Source organism: Pithys albifrons, chromosome 3 (genome assembly GCF_047495875.1).
Source record: "Pithys albifrons albifrons isolate INPA30051 chromosome 3, PitAlb_v1, whole genome shotgun sequence".
NCBI lineage: Eukaryota > Metazoa > Chordata > Aves > Passeriformes > Thamnophilidae > Pithys > Pithys albifrons.
The window spans coordinates 92,050,992-92,071,820 of NC_092460.1; the positions used below are offsets into that span (position 1 = coordinate 92,050,992).

General features: G+C 35.1%; 1 protein-coding gene across 2 annotated transcripts in view; it reads right to left on the reverse strand.

Moving 5' to 3' along the window:
- CACNA2D1 (calcium voltage-gated channel auxiliary subunit alpha2delta 1) overlaps positions 1 to 20,829 on the reverse strand; it is a 387,377-nt gene that overhangs the window by 64,994 nt on the left and 301,554 nt on the right. For both annotated transcript variants that reach the window (XM_071552728.1, XM_071552727.1), the window contains exons 11-12: positions 19,522 to 19,680; positions 15,703 to 15,807 (exon numbers count right to left, since the gene is read on the reverse strand). In XM_071552728.1, the coding sequence (XP_071408829.1) occupies positions 15,703 to 15,807; positions 19,522 to 19,680 (264 nt within the window). The remainder of the gene's footprint in view (positions 1 to 15,702; positions 15,808 to 19,521; positions 19,681 to 20,829) is intronic.

Genomic DNA, 20,829 nt, shown 5'->3' on the forward strand with positions numbered 1-20,829 from the left:
GCTCTCTGAACTGGGGCTAAGTTACCTGGAACACTGTGTGCAGTTTTTGTCACAGCAGTACAAGAAAAGTATTAAGCTATTAGAGACTGTCAAAATTAGGGCAACAAGGGTGGTGAATAGGACGGAGCAGGAACTGAGTGAGGAGTGGCTGAGGTAATTTAGTTTGTTCAGCTTGAAGAGGAGACTGAAGGGAGACCTCATAGCAGTTACAACTTCCTCGTGTGAGGAAGAGGAGGGGCAGGCACTGATCTCTTCTCTTTGGTGACCAGTGACAGGACCCAAGGGAATGGCCTGAGGCTGTGTCAGGGGAGGTTTATGTTGGATATTAGACAAAGGTTCTTCACCCAGAGAGTGGTTGGGTGCTGGAACAGGCTCCCCAGGACAGTGGTAAGAGCACCAAGCCTGATAGAGTTCATTAAGTGCTTGGATTACATCATCAGGCACATGGTGTGACTCTTGGGGATGGTTCTGTGCAGGGCTATGGGCTGGATTGGATGATCTTCGTTGGTCTCTTCCAACTCCATATAATCTGTGATTCTGTGATATATGTGTGGGCAATCTGGAAAGAATCACAGAATTGCTGAATCATTTGGGTTGGAAGCGACCTTGAAGATCATCACTTTACAACTCCCTGCCAGGGGCCTACAATAGTGTGAGAAACTGCAACCACTCTGCAAGCAGCTCAGAGTGTATAAATATGCATATTTTTGACAGATAAATTATTTTGTCTTGAATTTTGTGCCACTGGAATGAGAGAGCTCTCAATAACAATTTGTGTGCATCTCTTCATCTCTGTTCAGAAGAAGATTAACTGACCTTTAGATATGTATGTCTCTTCTGTCAGATATCAAGAGAGCTATACAATCAATTCACTCAGCTAGATATAGTCAAGATGAATCCTGTCATTTCATGTCTAGCATGTAAAAATAGTGCATCTTTCTGTAACAATAAATAAGCAAACAAACTGACTGAATCAAAAAATTAATCTCATCAAATCATGCAACTCTACTTTTCGTGATGACAGTATGATTTCAGAACATTTAACTCTGGCCCTTATTGCTGCAGGTAAAGGTTCACAGATAATCTCTTTTACTATAGACCAAGAAAAGCTGCGATAAAGAGGAATAAATAATTCAGTAATTTCACCATGTTCCAGGAAATTATTTTTTCCACTAATGTGTTTATAGATTTTCAGACACAAGGAAAAATTGTTTGTGGTTTAAATTTAATACGTACAATTCTGAAATAAAAGGAAAATGTAAGCCTATTTTTTCTGAATAAAATCCTAAAACTGCTTTTCTATATTCCATTATGCCTTCTCTCTTCTCAATCTCTTTTAAGTATAGCCTGTAAATCACTGAATCATTTTGGTGTTTTCTGCCATAGGTCAGGGAAATGTTCTGTGGTTTTCAAGCTGACACAAACTGTGAATGCATTTTTTTCCTTGCATCTTTACATCCGTGGGCAGAAATTTGAAGATGATATTGGATTCTGCTATGACTTGCCTGAGACCAAAAGACATTTATGACTGATTTGATCTGAGAGCATAACTTCAGAGTGCGATTTGAAAATCCAATATACTAATTAGGAAACAATCTAGGATTAGCCAATAGGGAACACCAGATTTTCACCTAAATTATGGCTCAAAATCTGTCATGTTGAACTGCTCAGTTCAGGATTTCCAGGGACGCAGTCCCGAACCATTTGTGTCATAGCTGTAAATATAAAGCAACTTTGTTTTTTTTTCCTAGGAAGCACAGAGAGAAGAGAAATAAGAGTTCTGAGTTTAACAGCAGAGGCAAGACTCACAACCATGTGCTAGAGAGCAGTTTTAGGATCCCTTAGGCTATTCTTATGTGTTACATTAAATGGAACATAAATCATTTTCCTTCTCAGGCCATGAGAGCAAGTGGTACAGCATGGCTCACATCATTCTGGTTACACTACATTGCCATCCTCCCTCCCTGCCTGCCCCTCACATTAGGTCATCTCATTCTAGATTTTTTGGGGGAAAAAGCACTGCCTCATGCTTATCCTGAACTGAACACAGATACTGCTAAAAGAGTAGATTGCCATAGGCCAGAAACCATACTGTTGGGTCTGTTGAAAATTAAAAATATGGACAACTGTAGACATTTCTCTGGGCTGCACCCTGGCCTTGGATCACTTATTAGTATGGATACAGCTGTCTGGTTAAAGCCTATGAGTAAAACTGGTTTTCTTGTGACAGACTGAGCAAGGTTCATCCTTTTCAGAGAAAATGGGACAATGGTGCCTCTAGTCTTTTAAATGAGAGGCTAGTGCTTGTACAAAAGAGGGATGTGTTCATGCTTCTCAGTTTGAACACATTCATAACTTCGAGCGCTTTGAATGTCAGGCTCAAGAAAGTTCAAATGTTGAAAATTCGGGCTTTTGTATGTAACTCTCAGACTGCCAATGTGTTTTACACTTAACAGAAATTGGGAAAAAACAGAGACGACCTAAGCAGCAGGGTATGAAACCTAGTCAGGTGTGAAGGTTGTGAAGTTTGAAAGGTCTAGAACTCAGAATGCAGAATTCACACTCATATGTCAAATTAGGAAATAAAAAGAATGGCATGATACACCAGCAGAAATGTATCAACTTATATTTTTGACATTTATGGCTAAATTAGGATCTTTTTCTGTGGGTATTCTCCAAAAATGAGTCTAAACTTGGGAAATTTGGAAAGAGAAACCTACATGTGAAACAGTAAAGAATTTAGCTTTTAAATATTTCAATGCAAAGATAATTGCAGGCTGGACATATTTGAATTTATAGACATGAAGAAAGTATTAATTCATACGATTTGACAATCCATTTGACACTACTTGAGTGTTTCCATAATGGTCCATCTATACTATGACTCAGCAAAGCATTTAACCATGTAAGTGTCCCCTTGACACCAATGGCATCATGTTTTAATAGTGGCATGTGTTTAAAGACAAATAGAGAAGGTCTTTGGAAATACTATTTTAGACATTTATGCATAGTAAATTATTTCTCCCAGACTTTCCATGAGTATTTGCAATCTTCCCTATGATTAATATCTTTCATTCACTGCAATTCAACCTCAAACTTCAAGCTGCAATGCTAGCTTATTAATTCATAGTCTAATTATAGTCTGTGTAATTATAGCCTAATAATGAAAAGAAATAATGACACTCTAAAAATTAGCTCACATTACAATCTAATGTTAATCCTTCTTCTATCTTAAAATAAAAATTACATTGGTTACGTATCAGGAGATCACTGGAGAATCTCACTTGCTCTGAATATGATTCTATACTGATAATATGGGCCCCAAACCATTTAATGACACAATATATTGGGAAAATAGGAGTAAGAACACTGATGTATGGTGCAGTTATATGCAATTACTCTAGAAAAGGAAGTAAAAACTGAGAATTATACCTGAAGTCTTCATAACACATGCCTACAATGAAGGGTGCATGTTCACAGAAGTTTTTCATGAATCCTTGAAATGTGTTTTGCAAACTGCAAATTGTTTCAAAAATGACAAAAGGGGTTTTTTTCCAGCTTGTTTAGTTCCCTCACAAAGAAAACATATCTGCATGACAATGGGCATATTTTCTATTGCAGACTAATGGTAAAAACACTACTATAGTTATTTTGAAAATTTTCAAAATTAACACTCTCACAGAACTAAAAAAATACTAATTCAGTCATACTGTTCTACAACTTCTTAGTGCCACCTTGTGGAACCACAGCACCTCATTCCTTACTCCAGAAGGGCTGTTGTGTGCTGCCCCTTCCTCTGCTGCCACATGGCTACAAATTGGAAGGTATAAACACCCTGCTGACACCTAGTAATCTATCTCTGATGAACTGATTAGATAGAATGGACCAGTGATTATGTGATCCTTTAGCTCTTTACCTAGTTTAGACATAATCTCGGATAGGCCACAAGGTATCACAGGAGTACAAGCACAACTTTGTATGCTCACAGTTACAGTGTAGGATTATTAGAAAATGATGAGGAGACTACGTCCTCTGTACTGCACTATCTCCTCAAATAAGGTGACGCTTTAGATCTCAACATTTTCCAGGTGTAGGTATAAATCAGTTCTCTTTTAATAGCTTTTATAACATTAGCCTCAAGAACAGTGGTAATAAAGAGAAACACTGTACTGTGAAAAACACCAGCAGGACTTCACACTGATGTGATTTTCTAGCCACTCATTCTGTCTCCCAGTCTTCAGATGAAGAACATACACTGTCATCTTTTTAAAAATTCAGCCACTGAATGTTTTACTTTGATTACCCATGTTCTTTTTACTCAGTTGATCTGTTTGCTTCTTTGGTCATGGTAATAACAAATTTTTTTTCTGTTGAAATGAAAAACAATTAAATTCCTCCTTTCCCTAAGCTGCTTCTCCCTGACACTCAGCATTTAGCATTCCCTGAAGAATTTTCTGAGAATTCCTTTTAAATTTGGTGGTCCATATCAGCAACCAGACAAAGAAGTTGACAAAGTAATTCCCACTGTACTTTGGATTAAAAGAATTTCAGGCATTTCTTTGATAGTCAAAACAACATTTGGAAGCAGCTGAGCAGCTGGAAAGGACTGGATTAATTAGAGAGATATTTACAGTTCATATTGTGACACTAAGCCTTTTTTTTTTTTAATTGTCCTTGTAAATATCAGGGAAGAAATACCACAAATCTCAGCTATGGATTTAAGGGAATATTTAGATATGCCATTGAATATTTCAAACAATAACTTTAGTCAGGTACTTTGCCCTTTTTTTTCCCATGCAAATAGTCTTGTATAGTTAATCCCTCAATTTTTTGCTCCTGTTTACTTCTGTTCTTGTACAGCATAGGAAAGAGACTGAAACTTAACATCTGCAAATGCAAACAGAGGGAAAAGAACAGAGGACAAGAGGAAGGGTCATTAGAAACCAGCAGAACCTGTTTACAGGAAATTTTTCTTTCTAGAATTATCAGTCATATCTTGTGTAATTGTATAATGGGCTAACATGAAAATTCTAAATAAAAATAATTAGGAGAGCTTTAAAAAGGGCACACTACCTAAATGAGTGAAGGGACTCTCCATGTTCATGTGCTGTTTCTTGGATGGCAACTGACTTGTGAACAGAATGGTATCTTCAGATTACTTTAGAAGAGGGAGATTTTGCAATAAAAATACTGCAAGTTTGGTTCCCCCCTTTTTTTTTAGGGGCAAAAAACTAATAGCTACTGCATACTAATGGAAACACAGCACTGCCATATAGGACTGTGCTGAGGGCAACCTGACCTTGGCTTCGCTTGCAGGTAAGACGTGTCATTACTGACACAGGCGGGCAGTGACGATGCCTGCTGTCAGCAACTGGCAAGTGCCCGAGCAGGCCTGCGAGACCCAGGCTTATGTGCAACCACGTCCTTCACAGTTAGTGATTAAAGCAACCAGTGTGCATATTCACTCACTGTACATGCTGACAAACTGCACCTGAAATCTCAGGATTGGCTATGAGTATATACAGACAGCTACCACCTACCCTGTGGACTGTTAATCACAAACACAAAATGAGTCATGGCACACTTCACTCCTGTATTGAATGATACGCCTTTGCATTTCTTTTCTAATCCGCTAAATAAATTAAATTTTCAGAAAACAAAACAAAACAAACAAAAACAAAACAAAAAACCAAACCAAACAAAAAAAAAAACAAACAAAAAAAGGGATTGCCCTCATGCAACCCACAGGTAAAAAAAAAAAAAATTAGGGATGCCTACAGGCTTCATGTGTTGAACAGTTTGACCCTGAGTTTTTAGTAAATTTAGATCTAAATTCTGCATCACAATGGCTGAAAGAGAAGAGCAGAGAAAATGTACTCTAGTTAAATCATACTTTGGGTGACAAAGAATAAGCTGTTTTCAGTCTATAATGTGATATATCAATGAATTTTAATCATCTCTCACAAAGTCTGTCTTTTTATTGAAATAGAAATAAGAAAAACAAAATATCTTTTTTATAAATAAGCTGCTTACAGAGAAATTTATTATAGACAAAACATTGCCTTAGAGGGTTTTGGGTTTGTCTTTGTTTTTTGTTTTCAAATGAAATAGTATTTACAGACTAAGTTTGCAACAAAAAGCATTGAGGTTATTGGTTTTCCTGTCTACATGTGGAATTGAGAATAAAGTATGGTCAGACTGTATTATGCAATTCAAAGTGGTAGTTTCAAAAAATAATTTTTAAATAAACCCAATTCTTTCCTTTTTAAAAAGTCCATTTAAAGAAAGTCAGAATTATTAAAAAAATACATTTGCAGCTGGCATTCCAGGTTCTCTGGTCATTATGGAGTAGATGTCGTTTTTGCGTGTGATTTAGGATGAGATTATGAAGCACAGAATTCCTTTTTAAGACTCAGCAAAGACTTAATACACTATTTTGAATTCAACACAAGGCTAACAAGAATATGAGTTCAACTGAAATTACTGGTTCATATTCAATTTCAAATTCAAATTCAAATTCAATTCAAGTTGAACATAGAGGACTGGAGACACATAATAGTATAAGAATTCAAAGACTGCATATGGGAATTGATTTTCTTCTGAAAAATAACAGATTTTTTTTTCATTTGAAGGGGTTTTTTCATCTGTTTTTAGGAATAAGACAAATGAAAATATTTGTGAAAACCTCAATTGAAAATAATTAGAAGCTCACACTTCAATGTCATTTTCCCTAACCACGCAGATTACAAGATTGCAAAGTCAGTTTCTCATTATTCTATTAAGGGCAATCTATTCTTACAGCACATATAATTCTGCATATTAAATTCTTTCCTGTATAGTGGAAAAGATTAAAGAACGTGACTGATTTCCTGGAGATATGACAGAAGGTTTTAGCCTTTTCTTTGAGACTAATGAGGATTTTGAATGCAAGCCACTTTCTAAGTAGAGACTGGGGTATTTTCTGTTTGTTTCTCTCCAGCATACTCATCCCCTACTTGAAAGATGACCTTTTTCTTGCCCTTTTTCAAAACTGAAATATTTCTTTTGCAAAATACCTTAGAAAAAGACATTCTAAGTTACACTTTTAGTTCTTACTCCTGATCAGATTTTTCAGAGTTCCTCCATCTCAAATGCTGGTGTTCTCTCCTAAACAGCAACCCTTCCTTACAATGCGTGCACAATTTTTAATGCTTTACACTGAAGCTGCACAGGGTTTCATCTTGGTGAGATTTCCAGTTCACCATCATTTGCTCTCTCACTGCTTACTTCACATCCCTTTCTTCTGTTATGCTTCTTGAATATACAAACAAGCATTTCTTGCTATCTGAATGGACTGCAACTTTGTTTCTTGAAGTTTTTATTTCCTTCTTAACCTGTCATCTGTTTAGGCTGCTGCATGCATACATCTTGTGCCACCATCTGTTTGTTTCAGCTGTTCCCTTTTTCTCTTGCTCACTAAAGAGACTTCTGTTCTGTACCTTCTCCCTTTGAGTCCTGGTATAAAGTCTATTACATATTTATGTCTGCTTTTTCCACCTGTGCATTGGCAAATCTTTTCACTTGAAGATGTTCCATCCCATGTGAAACAATTCCATCTACTAGTGGGCTAATGCTCAGCTAATGCTCAACACCCACCTACAAACTGGCCTAAGTAGCATTTGGAAACTAAGATTTCTATAAAGTTTTAGACTCACTTAATAATAGCTAATCCTCTTAAAATATATATTCAGTTCTTCTAGCTTAGTTACATTGTTTATTTTATTAAGTGGAAAAATTCCACAGTTTCTTCCCAGAAAGTTGCACTTTTAAACCAATGTTGTAAAGTGAACCTTTGGAAAACTCTAGACACACACAAATGTCAAAATCATGACCAGAAAATGGACAATTTTACATTAAAGTATCTCTTAACCTTCGTAATAACACTATTTTTTTAATTTTTGTTTTTGCATCCCATTTGGCTTTATCTGCAGAAACCAATTCTTAACTTCCATATTTTCTCCACTCTTATATTTTTAAATGAATAGGAAATGTGAGTCTCTCGTATGTGCCACTTACAGCAAAATAATTTAAATCTTCTCTGTCTGTAGCTGCACTCACTGCAGTCAGTTCTTACTTACTTATGGCACTTCCTCAACAAACACCAGAAGCATGTAAAAGTATTTGTAACTTCAGATACAGAAGGTCCTACAGACAAAACTTATAATACAAGACACAATTACTGAATATCTTGCAGTAGGTTAGGAAAATTTCTCATAGAAGATGCCAAGAGCAGTTAATTTATTTCTGATTTTTAAGGAGGAATTAACTGAAAACCTAGAAGAAATAAGATATTTTGAGTGAAAAATATAGAAGGAGGTTTTATTACAAGCAAACAAAGGTTTGAGAGCAGTAAAACAAAGATAAGAGACAGGCTACAACCAGTGCAGAGAACTAGCTACCTGAGTGAAAAGTGCAGGAAGATAATCTAAAGAATAAAGGATTACAAGAGAAATGGCAATTCATGAAAAAGAAAAGATTCGACATACAAGAAACTGCCTGATGCAATGCAGGATTAAAAAAAGTTAGAAAATCAAGCATTGATACTGAAATTGCAGACAACCTGTCTAAAAAGAAGCAGCTAGGGAAAAAAAGATTCAGAGCAAAGCAAAATCCAAATATGGTTCAATAATATAATATATTTCCAAAAAGGTAAGTTATGATCTATGACATATTTATCTAAGTGTTGCATAAAAAAGTCATAGAAAACACTCTTGATACCACTAAGTTTCCCTAATTGTTCAAGAGCATGTTTTAACAAAGGTAGAGATAACATGCCATTATACACAGGAGGGGTGTAAAGAATGAATGAAAAGAATTTAAGATACACATTTGATGAATTTGAAAGAAATTAGCTTGTTTAGCTGAAAAGATAAAAGCTGGAAAGAAAAGCTGGATGAAGGTTTCAACATAGAAATGGTCTTCTAAAATAAAAGAGGAAATTATGATGAAAATTAATTGTTTGTAAAAATTGTAAAATGAAACTATAAAAAACCAAACCCTGTAAGCCTACTTTGTCCTAAAGAGACCTCGGGAAAGCTTTCTAAACAGGCAGTTGTTGAAAGAGAAAAATGTAAATACCTAAGGAACCTGTGGAACTGGATACTTTAAAGAAGAGGTTACATAAACATCATTAGGACCATGTAGTAAATGATCCCAGTCCTCCAATTCTTAAATTACAGAAGAATATAATCAATTCACCGGGCATTTCACTGCAATCCCAAATTCACAGGAATGAATGGACAGTTAATATACGGGGAGGCTGAGACAGGATGAACCTTCTGATGTCTAGGCTCAAATGTAGCATTTTGTTTGTATAAATAAGCAAAATGCAGACACTCTTGTTTTCATCCCAAAACAAACATAATGTGCTTTCTATATTAACTGATATGCTATCCCTGTTGCCTTGATTAATCATTTTATGCCATCTGCAGCATCAACCTCATTGTGACACACTGAATCAATCCCTATTACTGTAGTGGTTTGGAAATGAAGATCAACAAAAATAGAAGTATCAAATAGCCTCCTCCATGCCAAATTTGGAGGAAACAGGCTGCCAGTTGGGTTTTATGTAACAGATACACATGACTTTAATAAGACCGATAAGATTACTTTTCAACAAAGCTATATTAAAACTTTCATTAGCCTTATGCAGGTCTCAACACTACCACGTGGATTTTTATCTTCCACAGCAGATAAAAATGCCGCATGGCAACCCAGACAGATTCGTGCTCATAGTGAAAACAGCAGCCTAAAAAGAAACTCACATCAACACACAGATGTGTGTGTGGACACATGCATGAAAAGGTTCTTCTGCATGCAGATCTTCTTCCAAAATTAAAGCCTCCTCAGCCCCACTGCACTTTCTGGTGCATCTCTTAAATCTGCAGCAACCTGGCCCATATATAGAATAGCACAGGGGATGTGAGGGACGAATGGAAAAGTGAAAAAAGTAGAAGAAATATAAATGCATATTACTACCTGACTGAAGACTTCAAGAAAGGCTTGGTGGTGTCATACACTTTAAAGGTAAAGCGATCAGTGAAAGACAATGTGGGAAACACTGGCAGACTGCTGCAACCCAAGAGCATTGTCAAGGCATGAACACATGGAAGTGGCATGTCAGTTTAGAAGATGACTAATAGGGCTTCATACACCATCAGGTAATTGTGGTTCAAAACGTAAGTTCATGAGGAAAAATGTGGACCTAATATCATACTGAAAAGAACCACCAAAAAACAAAAACAAAATAAAACAAACCCAAACTATTATTGCATAGAATTATAGACTTATGACCTTAAAAGCTTTAGTATTGTGCAGCTTGACTACTGCTAAAGCATATTTGGGTAATGACTGTCAAAGGAGGAAGACTGCTGATACGGAATATTTAAATTCAGTAAGGCAGTGGCATTATTCCCTCAGAAACGCAGAAACTGGGAGAGTGGATATGTTGTAAGCCCTTCATTAGTAAGTCGAGCTAAGAAAGAAGTAAAAAATAATTTGCCTTAAGAACAAGATGTTTCCTCAGTGAACACTCTAATTTTTCACTTTTACTTTAAAACAAAAAGTAATGGATTATGGAATTTTTAAGTAGTGACCCAAGTTTCACCCACAACATTTTAGGTTTACCATTTATGCTTATCATGGTACATACAATAAATTAAAATTAACAGCAGGAAGATAACACACTCTTAAGACAAAACTGATTAGGAAAGAAGCCAGAGCGCCAGTTTAACTAGCTAGCTGAAGATATCTTCTGCATGGGATTTCCTTAACCATCACTTCAAGAAAATTCACAGCATAGGGGGACTCTTAGCAGAAATGAGATATGTGTTAGTGTCTGGTTGTCTGAAGACCACAGAAGGCTAATCTAGAGAGGCCAGGGAACAATCTACAATCCAGAAAGCTTAAAAATGGCTTAAATTTCATCTATCAAACTATGTCAAATGCTCAGTTCAACTCTTAGTTTAATTACTTTATGTACCATCCTGTGTCAAAAGTCTATCACACACTCAGAAATGTAAAACCTTTGGGGTGCGCTTTGACATAGAGCTGTTTAGCTCTATGCAAGGCTGATACCAGTGCTGGGAAAGATACTGTTCCTATTTTCAGCTCTATAAGTAACCATAGAATGTTACATTCACTCAGTCTGACACCTGACAATAATCCCATGGCTACCCGAAGTGGGTTTTTCAATGATCATTTGTAGTCAGGACTAACACTTTTAGCCTTGTCTAGAACGATTCATACATCATTGCCTAGATTAGCATAGTTCTAATTTTAGTTTTTTAACTTGCAGTTGTGCACTAATGGATTCAAAACAATGAAGAAAATGGTTCCCCCCTCCGTTAATGACACTTAGGAGGCCTTTTTTTTAAATCAAAGTTTTGCAAGTGCTTTCTCATAAATATTTCATTTTATCATTCTGTTGACATTCTGAATGTGTCCCATTTAGAACAAGTCACTGGCAGCTGTAAGCTTCCCAGTGGAGTTCCAGTATGCTGGAGTCTTTTCCCATTGGGCTTCTATCACTGTAGCAAGTCTGTACCCAGCATATACAGACATTTTTAATGGAACGGAGTTGTTGAAAAACTTCTCTGCACATCATATCCACTCAAATGAAACTGTTGGAAAAATCTACACAAAATTAGGTTCTATTATTCATAGCAGATAATTCTGTAGGAATGAGACATGAGGCACAACACATGATTCTGCTCCTGCCTGACGGATCAGACCAATCCTACCTGTGTGGGTCAGACCCTCTCCATCCAACCCACACAAACCTCTACCATTCTACGAAACTTGAAACAACTAAAAGTTGTTGCACGAGGTATGTTTAAGGTCTCTTCCCACTCACATAAGTTGAGCAATCCTTCCAAACACAGATTTTAGCATGTACAATTTGCCCAAAAGATCTGTGGTTTTCTATTTTCAACCTGAATGCAAAATTCTCAGGACAAACACCTACTGGGCTTCCATTTCAATTAAAATTATATTGCTGTCTTCAGTGAAGCCATCTGTAGGAGGAGTGTAAATAAAATGAAATTTAGCACATGTGTGGCATTTTACACATTTAATGCGAGCACCCCAAATGTCAACAAAAATGTAAACATGCCAGTTTTTAAATATCAGGCACAGCATGCAGTTGCAGCATGTGACAATAAAACCTGGCTTTATAAAGGGAAAAAGCCATGCAAAGGTGACACACAACTGAAGTTTTCCACTTCAAACAGATAAAAACCAGAAATGTTCCTCCCCAAAACAGTTGCATAAGTTTTATAATAACACTCATATTCATGCTGTAAATTATTTGTAAAGACAGAAAATTATTTTAAGTGTATCTGAATGCCATTTCAAACAGATTAAACCCTGCAATTTAAAAGAACTATTCTCCAGCCTCTAGAGTCTAGACTGCTCTTTTAGTAGTTTCCAATTGTTTATTGCATTGTTGCACTTAACCAGAAGGTTGCACCAAGGGAACTGCAAACAAGTGTACTGACTCATGTCAAGGGCCAAAACTTACTGAAACTTCTTTCATGTCAGGGAATTACAAAGTAACTTGATATGAAGAAGAAATTACTTATGGAGCTGAAGTAATTTTACATCATGAAGACTAAAACCAGGATAAATAGAGTTGAGTAAAAGGTCTTTTGTTTGTACAAGAAAAAAAGAAAGTTTAAAATACAGTGTGCTTAAGATGGGAAGTGACTGTGACACAGGAGAAAAAAAGATTCATCTTTTATATACTGTATGCAAAATACAAAGGTTCAAATAAATGTTCAAATAAATGTAGAGCAGGCAAGAAAATACATCAGCTGATACATGTTAATACTAAAAAATGCTTCTGCTCTAAACCACAGAAAACTTTTTAACACCTTATATTAACAGTCCCTTTAGAAATGATAAATATAAAATTAATCTTAAATTCATTGAGATATTTCTGAAATAACCCACAAATTACCTGCATGAAAGATAAAAAAACCTAAATCCACATATCTTTAGTATCTCATCATTTAGTGTAAGAAAGCAGCCTACTGTGCAATATAAGAATGTAACACTCTATTTCTGACTATAACTTTGCAAAATGAAAAGCACATGAGTATTTTTCATGTTGGAATACGTCTGTCAATTCTCTACTGGTAGTGAATTAACATTAAATTACACAGAGAAGGAACAACAAAAGACTTCACATCATCATTCTGGAACTAAGTACAGTCTTACTAAAGACAGTATTATCTCAAGCATAATTTGTATTATTCTTTTTTTTTCTTTTTTTTTTTTAATATTAGAATGTTATGAAAGATGTCAGGGGATTTCATTGTGATTCCTAAAAATGAATTGACTGGTCCACTCTCATTAGAAGTTTTTCAACCATAAATTCCCCTTCAACACTACAAGAATTGTTACTGATTGAAAGTGATAAGGACAAAGTAAATGATTCTTCAAATTAAACCTGCATAAACTTTCTGGTATTGTAATTCCAATGTCACCTTGGAGAAAACCAGTAAGGACTGGTATTTAGCAACTCAGTGCTCCATTAGACAAGAGACAAAATGTGTTTACTAAGATTTGAACTTGTGGAGCTTAAAAAAGCACAGAAAATTTGCTTTTCATTGCATTGGCACTACATTCAATAACATATGGTAATGTACTGACATACAGTGACCATTATCATCACCATGATACATTTGCTGTACAGAATAAAACCCCAAAGCCCTCCTTCACTAGAGGGAACAGGAAAGTGAGTGTGTGTGGGAGCACAAAATGTGGGAAGATTGGTTGGGAAATCTTCCGCCCCTTGGAAAACCAACAGAACTTGAGAAGGACGCCACTAACAGAGTTGAATAAACGTCTGCAGACATCGCTGTCCCTTGCATTTAAAAGAAATATAGATTGCATATGTAAACCTTGCTCGGTATCGAGAGTGTAAAACCTATGTCAAATTACTCTTTGTTCTTCTCCCCTTGTTTCATGAATAATGGATTAGCTTTAGGCCTCTGCCTTAGACAGATATACAAACTGTAAATTCCTTAGTTAAGAACTATTTGCATGTTGCCTGCCCCTGGATTATAGAACCCTATATTAAGCAAGAAGCTGTACAATAAAATATCTTTATTCCTCCTTCCGAATAAAGTCCGCTTTTGACCGTCTCAAGTGTGCATTGTATTATATAAATATAATATATAATATATATGCACACAAAACCACCAAAACTCTTGGCAATACAAATTTAAAATATTAAATACTGCAGTAAAATAACCATTAAAATAAGTAAATCCTATATTTTATGTATTATACTTCACAGAACAATCAAATATCAGACATGATGTGATAAAGATCACAAATTTTAGCACTCCAAATCTGTTCTGCTGTTTAGACTGGGTATTTTGTTATACTTGAGTCCTAACACAGCAAATGAAATGAAAAATATAATAAGAAATTATTCATAACCTCTTCCTCCTGACAGACATATATTCTGTAACTGGTGGCTGTTGTCATTACACATTAAAAGTTACCACGTCCAAATCTGAAGAGGAATCTCTATATATGTTTTCAGAATACAGACATGTGTGTCACAGAAGTCTCTCTGATTTCAATTTTCTCTGCTGTCAGTTTAAAAAGTACTTTCAACTGAGACACAAAGATTAACTAAACCCCACTGTATCATTCTATGCAAAACACTACTAAAAAGCAGACACAAAGTGATCATTTAGTGTCCCCAAATGAATCACTGCTTGAAATACAAATTCAGTATTGCATTTCTAGTTCCATTTTTGAAAGGATTAATTCAGATATATGAGGATTTCCAACTAAATACTTTATGCATATACATCAATGGCAATTGTTAAAGTGCCTTGGTGAATGGTGTTCTAACTTTTAGTTGCTATTTTGAAAACAAAACAAAAAAACAAAACAAAAAAACCCCAGATACAGGCACATGCCTAGGCACTAGAAAAGGAAAGTCTTAGTTGCAGTGTGAACCTGGCTCATATTTCACTTCTATTTAGTTTGATTTAAATCAAACTTAAATCCAGATCCAGCACAGCTAATAATCCAATTTAATCTAAACAACAGAACTCATCCAGGGATGCTCATGTCAAACCCATAATTCTGGTTGAACCACAGACCAAATTTCATCAGTAGAAATCCGTCCCACTTCTTGCTAGGACATTCGAAGGTAGAATTTACCTCCCCAGGAAAAATGTGGGTTTGTTCCAGCCCAAATCTATTCAGATTCAGATTCTAACCTTGAGAGTTTGTTTTGCTTTTGCCTGATGAACAACAAAAGCACATAGAAAACATTTACAGTGAGGAGACACACATATGAATCACATCATTTAACTACCTTTGTTTCTGCCAGATAATTCAGAGAATACAATAATGCAAGAAAAATGTCAGTAGAAAGTTGAGTTCTTTATGGCTTACAGTATACTTCTGTATCATTTAAGACCAAAAACTAGCAAAGTGTAAAATATTAAATATATTTTGTGACTTTACAAAAAAATGTTATAGATTGATAAAGTTTAAAGTGCCTAGGGATCAATACTAATAATTTATTTAAGAAGTACTTTTTACATACACCAAATATGCTTTCATTTCCATATTTAAATGTTTCTCTTTGTGCTGTTGTATTTTAAATAGTCAAATCTTTCATATATAACTTACTTTTTTATCCTCATTATATTTATGAAAAATTTCTTGAGCTCTTTCTTCACCACCATCCGTAAACAACATAATAATCTTATTGCAGTTAGCTCTGGAGACACTGTGCTGTAGGAGATACAAACAGAAGAGGTTTTATATTTCAGGCTATGAGGAATAACAACTCTTGTATCTGACAGCTTCTATATCTACATACTTGCTACTTTAACACAGTAATGGCAAAACTTCAAAGTATTTTAGAATATTTTAAAATATTGTAGCATTTCATTCAATGACCCCTCCTGAATGAGAAATAAAATAAACCAAAACCATTCTTCTGTTCCATGAGATTTAAATATGATTTAAATATGGCCTAACACAGTGGATTAGGGATCTGGTAGCTCCTCTCAACTCCACGAACATGAAGAGAACTCATATTCATCACATCAACCCCAGAGTGTCCCTTTATGGATGTTCTGCATGAGACTTGCACAGTGAGAGTCTTTATACATTTTTATTCTTTTTTCACATTCATAGTTTTTTTCTTATCCTTACTGTCCTTGTGTAAATTTGGGAACAATGACACTGTAATGAATTACTGAATATGATTATTTTCCTGTTGGACTCTCACGCACAGAAACGATCCAGCTCACTGACTCCTTAAATAAACCTGTGTTAATTTAGGCGTCCTATAGATACATCCACCTTATGAGCTTTGAAATATTTTTGCATTTGTGGGTTTTGTCACATCTTCTTAAAATGAGTTTCTTCTTCCAATTCTTTAGTTCTTTCCTGTTTTTTTTTAATTATTTTTTTCAATACTTTGAAGCTAATAGCTAATCTTAGTTTAGAATCAGGTATACATAATATGTTGTAGCCCAGATATGGCTTCCTAGATTATTAAAAACTCTCCATCACCTACTTTTTTAATTATTGCATCTTTGAAGAACAGAACACTTTCCATTATTTCTGGAGAGCAAGTCTGAAATTGAATTAAGAAAAAGCCCCTCTGACTACTAATTCATCAAAGTAACTACTAAAGTCCCTGGGAAAAATGAAGCGTGTTTTGCAAAGGAATAAAAAACCATTGTTCCACAGGCAGAACAGTAGAGGTGAGTATGAATTTTGACTCCTTATGAAATGAGCTTCTCCTTTGGCATTCATCCTCTTTCATTATTCTCTAAAAGTTACAAATCCAGTCTAAGAAAGTTGGATATGACTCTTGCAGCCAGTGTTCCATGCCCTCTCTGTTCCATACAAATGGGCCTCAGTCAAACACATCCTGCTGTTTCTGAGTAGCTGGATGTGACAGAGTAAAATCCTCCGAGATTCAGTGAAATAAATTCAACATCTCCTTTGAGAAGCCTGAAATTTGCAATGTGAACTTAAAGTCAGGAAAATAAATGGGAGAGTTGTCCCAGTTCCCCTTTGCTTTACTCTGTGGCCAGGTAGCGACTATCACCAGGCTGGACAGACTGAAACACCAAAGCCAGCCCTCAAATATCACCACATAGTTCTCAATATTGCAGTTCTACAATGCTTCATGAAAACTAAACCTCAAAAATGCAATTAACAGAGTAAGAATTATTCTTCAGAGACTGTTTATAGTTCAGTATTCAGTGAATAATTACTTATTTAATAATTTGGAAAAAAAAAGCCTAAAGATTTCCTACATGTAACAACATATAAAACCAGCTTGAAATCAATACATTCTCTCCAACCTCATCAGCACACTCTATTTCAGTTGGAATTAAATAATTTATGACCATTTTTTGTGAACTATAAGTTACATGATATTGCTTTGGGCTGCAATCTTTTTGATATTAAAAAAGTAATAAAAGAGTTGGATACTTCATAAATAAATTCACATGCATTTATAGTAATTTAATATATAGGCTAAAATAAGATCAGAGGGAAACCAAGGACGAGGACCAAAACCTGCTCATATTATAACACTTTTCTACCAATTTTGGAACAAGCAGTACCATGGGCAATATGAACCTGAGTTAGGCTTTGATTTAACTGATTAAATCAGAATTTTTCAGTGGTTTACTTAGCATATGCTTAAACAGAGCATTTTTTTTTCATGGCACAAGTGAAATACACTCTAGCATTCTGAAAAATTGTTTGAAATAATTGTCTTCCAGAAAGAGAAAAGTATAAAATAATTATTAAAATAAATTATTATTATGAAATTATTATTATAAAATTATTATGAAAATTTGAGCAATACTGAAGTCCTGTGGACCTTAAAGCAATCGGACTATTTGAATTCATAAATATACAACTGGAAACTATCCCAAAGCATATTTTTTTTTAATCATATCATATTGTCTTGTCACTGCAGTCTAGGGCTAAATTCATCAGCAGGCTTTTACTCTTCCTGCTAAATGGATTTGTCAATACTTGGAGGGGATGACTGTATATCTATAACCTTGTGCAATCCACAATTCCAGCCATAATTTACAGACTTGCAGAGCTCATGTGAGGCTAATCACACTTCTGCCTTCAGCTACAGAAGAGATGCTCCCCCTATGAGATTCATCTCCAATTATTTTCTAAGTAATATTTTAGTCCTAAAAACAAGTCCACTTGAAGGTGTCCCCTGTGTTCACCTTGTCTTAACACTGCTTGCACACAAAGTATGTATCTGGTACCATATGCATTCCATAATTTTAAGCAAATATAACAGCTGTGAAGAACATATTTGGCAAAATTCCTTATCGTCTTCTTCCCCTGCATGAGATGTCAACAGATGCAGAAAATGACACCCAGCCTGGTCCAAAAATGTCCCACAGACTGAAAATAGTGTTTGTGGGTTTATATAACCATCAGCACATGGCACCCACTCATTTCTCCACCAAGCCTTTTTGTTAATCTGAATAGTGGTCGACTCAGAAAATTCACATGAAAACAATGCTTTTATTTTTCCTCAATCAAAATTGAAGGAGGTTAGAATTTTTTCCACCAGTTCTAGCCTTAAAACTGCATATACAATGTCAGGAAAGTGTCCTGAAGTCCAGAATCTGGCAGATTAGGGGAAAAAAAAAATTAAAAAATTGTAAGGAAAACAATGCACTTCATATTTGTTAAGCTATATACTTATCTGCTGTAAACTGATACAGCTTTACTTAGACGAAGACCTAACATGCAGTCTTTAAGACGGTGAAAAGTAGAACTAATTTTTTTAACCACATAAACCATTAAAGATTTACTGATAAACTCCCAAAATTTGTGTTAAATAGGACACAATGCTACTCAAAAAGCTAGTGTTTGGGTTCAAGTTAGAAAGTAAAATGTATTTAAAACATAGAAGCAGCGTATTTTTTTTAAGGAAATTATTCTTTTTATACATGAGAAAGGAATTAAAATACTCTCAGGCACCTAGTATTCCTGTATTAACTAACTCAATTCCTCCTGTATCCTTCTTGAGCCATGGTAAGCTACACTTCTGCTAAGTGTGAAATTATAGGTTAAATAAACATTGCTAGGAGGTGCTGTGGTAAAATTGAAATAATGGCCCTGTAAGACAGAGCTTTTCATTTTAAAATTAACTGCAAGTCAGACACTACCACAAATATGTGCCAACTGTGAATCACATGTTAAATGGAAAACCAGCTGAATGAACAGTACAACATATTGAAAACCCAATTTATTTCCAAATCTTAGCAACCTGCTGGGGAATCTGCAAGGAAAATACATTGCTGGGATAAATTTACTTGCTAAATAAAAGTTTGTACTTCTACCACTTAGTAACACAATGAAGGAGTGCCCAGTGGCCATCTGAACATTCAAGCTCTCCTGCTTCACTTGACAGCAGAGAGCTATTGCTTAAATACTTACATTTAGCAGCTGTTCAAAAGCATAGCTAAAACCTTTTTTGTAATCTGTAATTCCTTTAGCAGAAATTTTATAGACAGCTTCTTTTAGTTTCTTCTTGTTCCTCACGTTAGCTTGGACCAGATGATTAAAGCAACTGACGTTCTGAGCATTATTATTAAACTGTAAAATAACAAAAAAATAGTATTAAAGAGTTATTTCTATGTTCTATAGTGGTTAAGGTTTATGTGTTTTGGATCCATGAAATAAAGAATATCACACCTGGATATTAATTTTCACTAGTGGATTTCATTTCCACTATTGAGAACATCAAATAGTGTCAGCAGATTTCAAAATGAGGCAATACACACATAAAAAAAAATATTTGGTGTCTTACTCTGGCAATCTAAAAACCTCCACTATAGTAGAAAAATTTCCACATATTTTCTTTCAAGTTTATATAATGAAATAAAACTTAGAAATGCAGAGTTAAGAAAATAAAAAATAGAAATGCTTTTTTAACCACTGAAAGATATTGGTTATCAGGTGACTTCCATATTGCATGTATTAGTTTAGTGTTTTACAATGAAACCTGTAAGCATATTCAGTTAGCACATACACCTTATGAAAAGCAGAATACAATCTTGGCAAAAAGAAAGCACATGAGAGTATAGATGAACATAAGAATTTTGTTAATAACAATAAAAATTTGTGTATTGAAACACAAATACTTCTGCGGTCTTACCCACATATCCATATAGACTTTGGGTGTAAATGAGCAAATCCAGGTGCTATTATGAGAGTCTTTGCTCTGCTGGATTCTTCCTCACAGTTTCACATGTAATTTCTTCTTCTTACAAAGAGGACATGTCAAAGTGCCCCATGAACTGGAGACTTTGAAGCATGAATTTGTCTGCCTCATCTTGTCATACCATTATTGCACCAGAAGCCCGTCCTGCATCTATGTAGAACCTAAGCCTATTTTGATTTTGATCCTTAATTAATTCATAACTAACCTAATACCTTTTCATCCTAATACTGCAATTATTTTTGTAGGATGCACATTTTTGATTTCTCTCATGAGTTAATATTGTCTTTTGGTGAGCTATCTTTTTTTTTTAAGATATAGCCGATGTTTTCCTGAGGACTGTATTATTTAATAAATAATATTATTGCTAAGTAGAACATACAATGATAATAACCAAATAAGAATCTTCATCTGTCTTTCTAATAAATAAGGACAGTTATTACTCTGTCCTAATTTTATAGTTTTGGTCCCCAGATGATTCAAATCTGAAGAAGTTATTCTCAAATGACTTTGTGCAAAGTTTT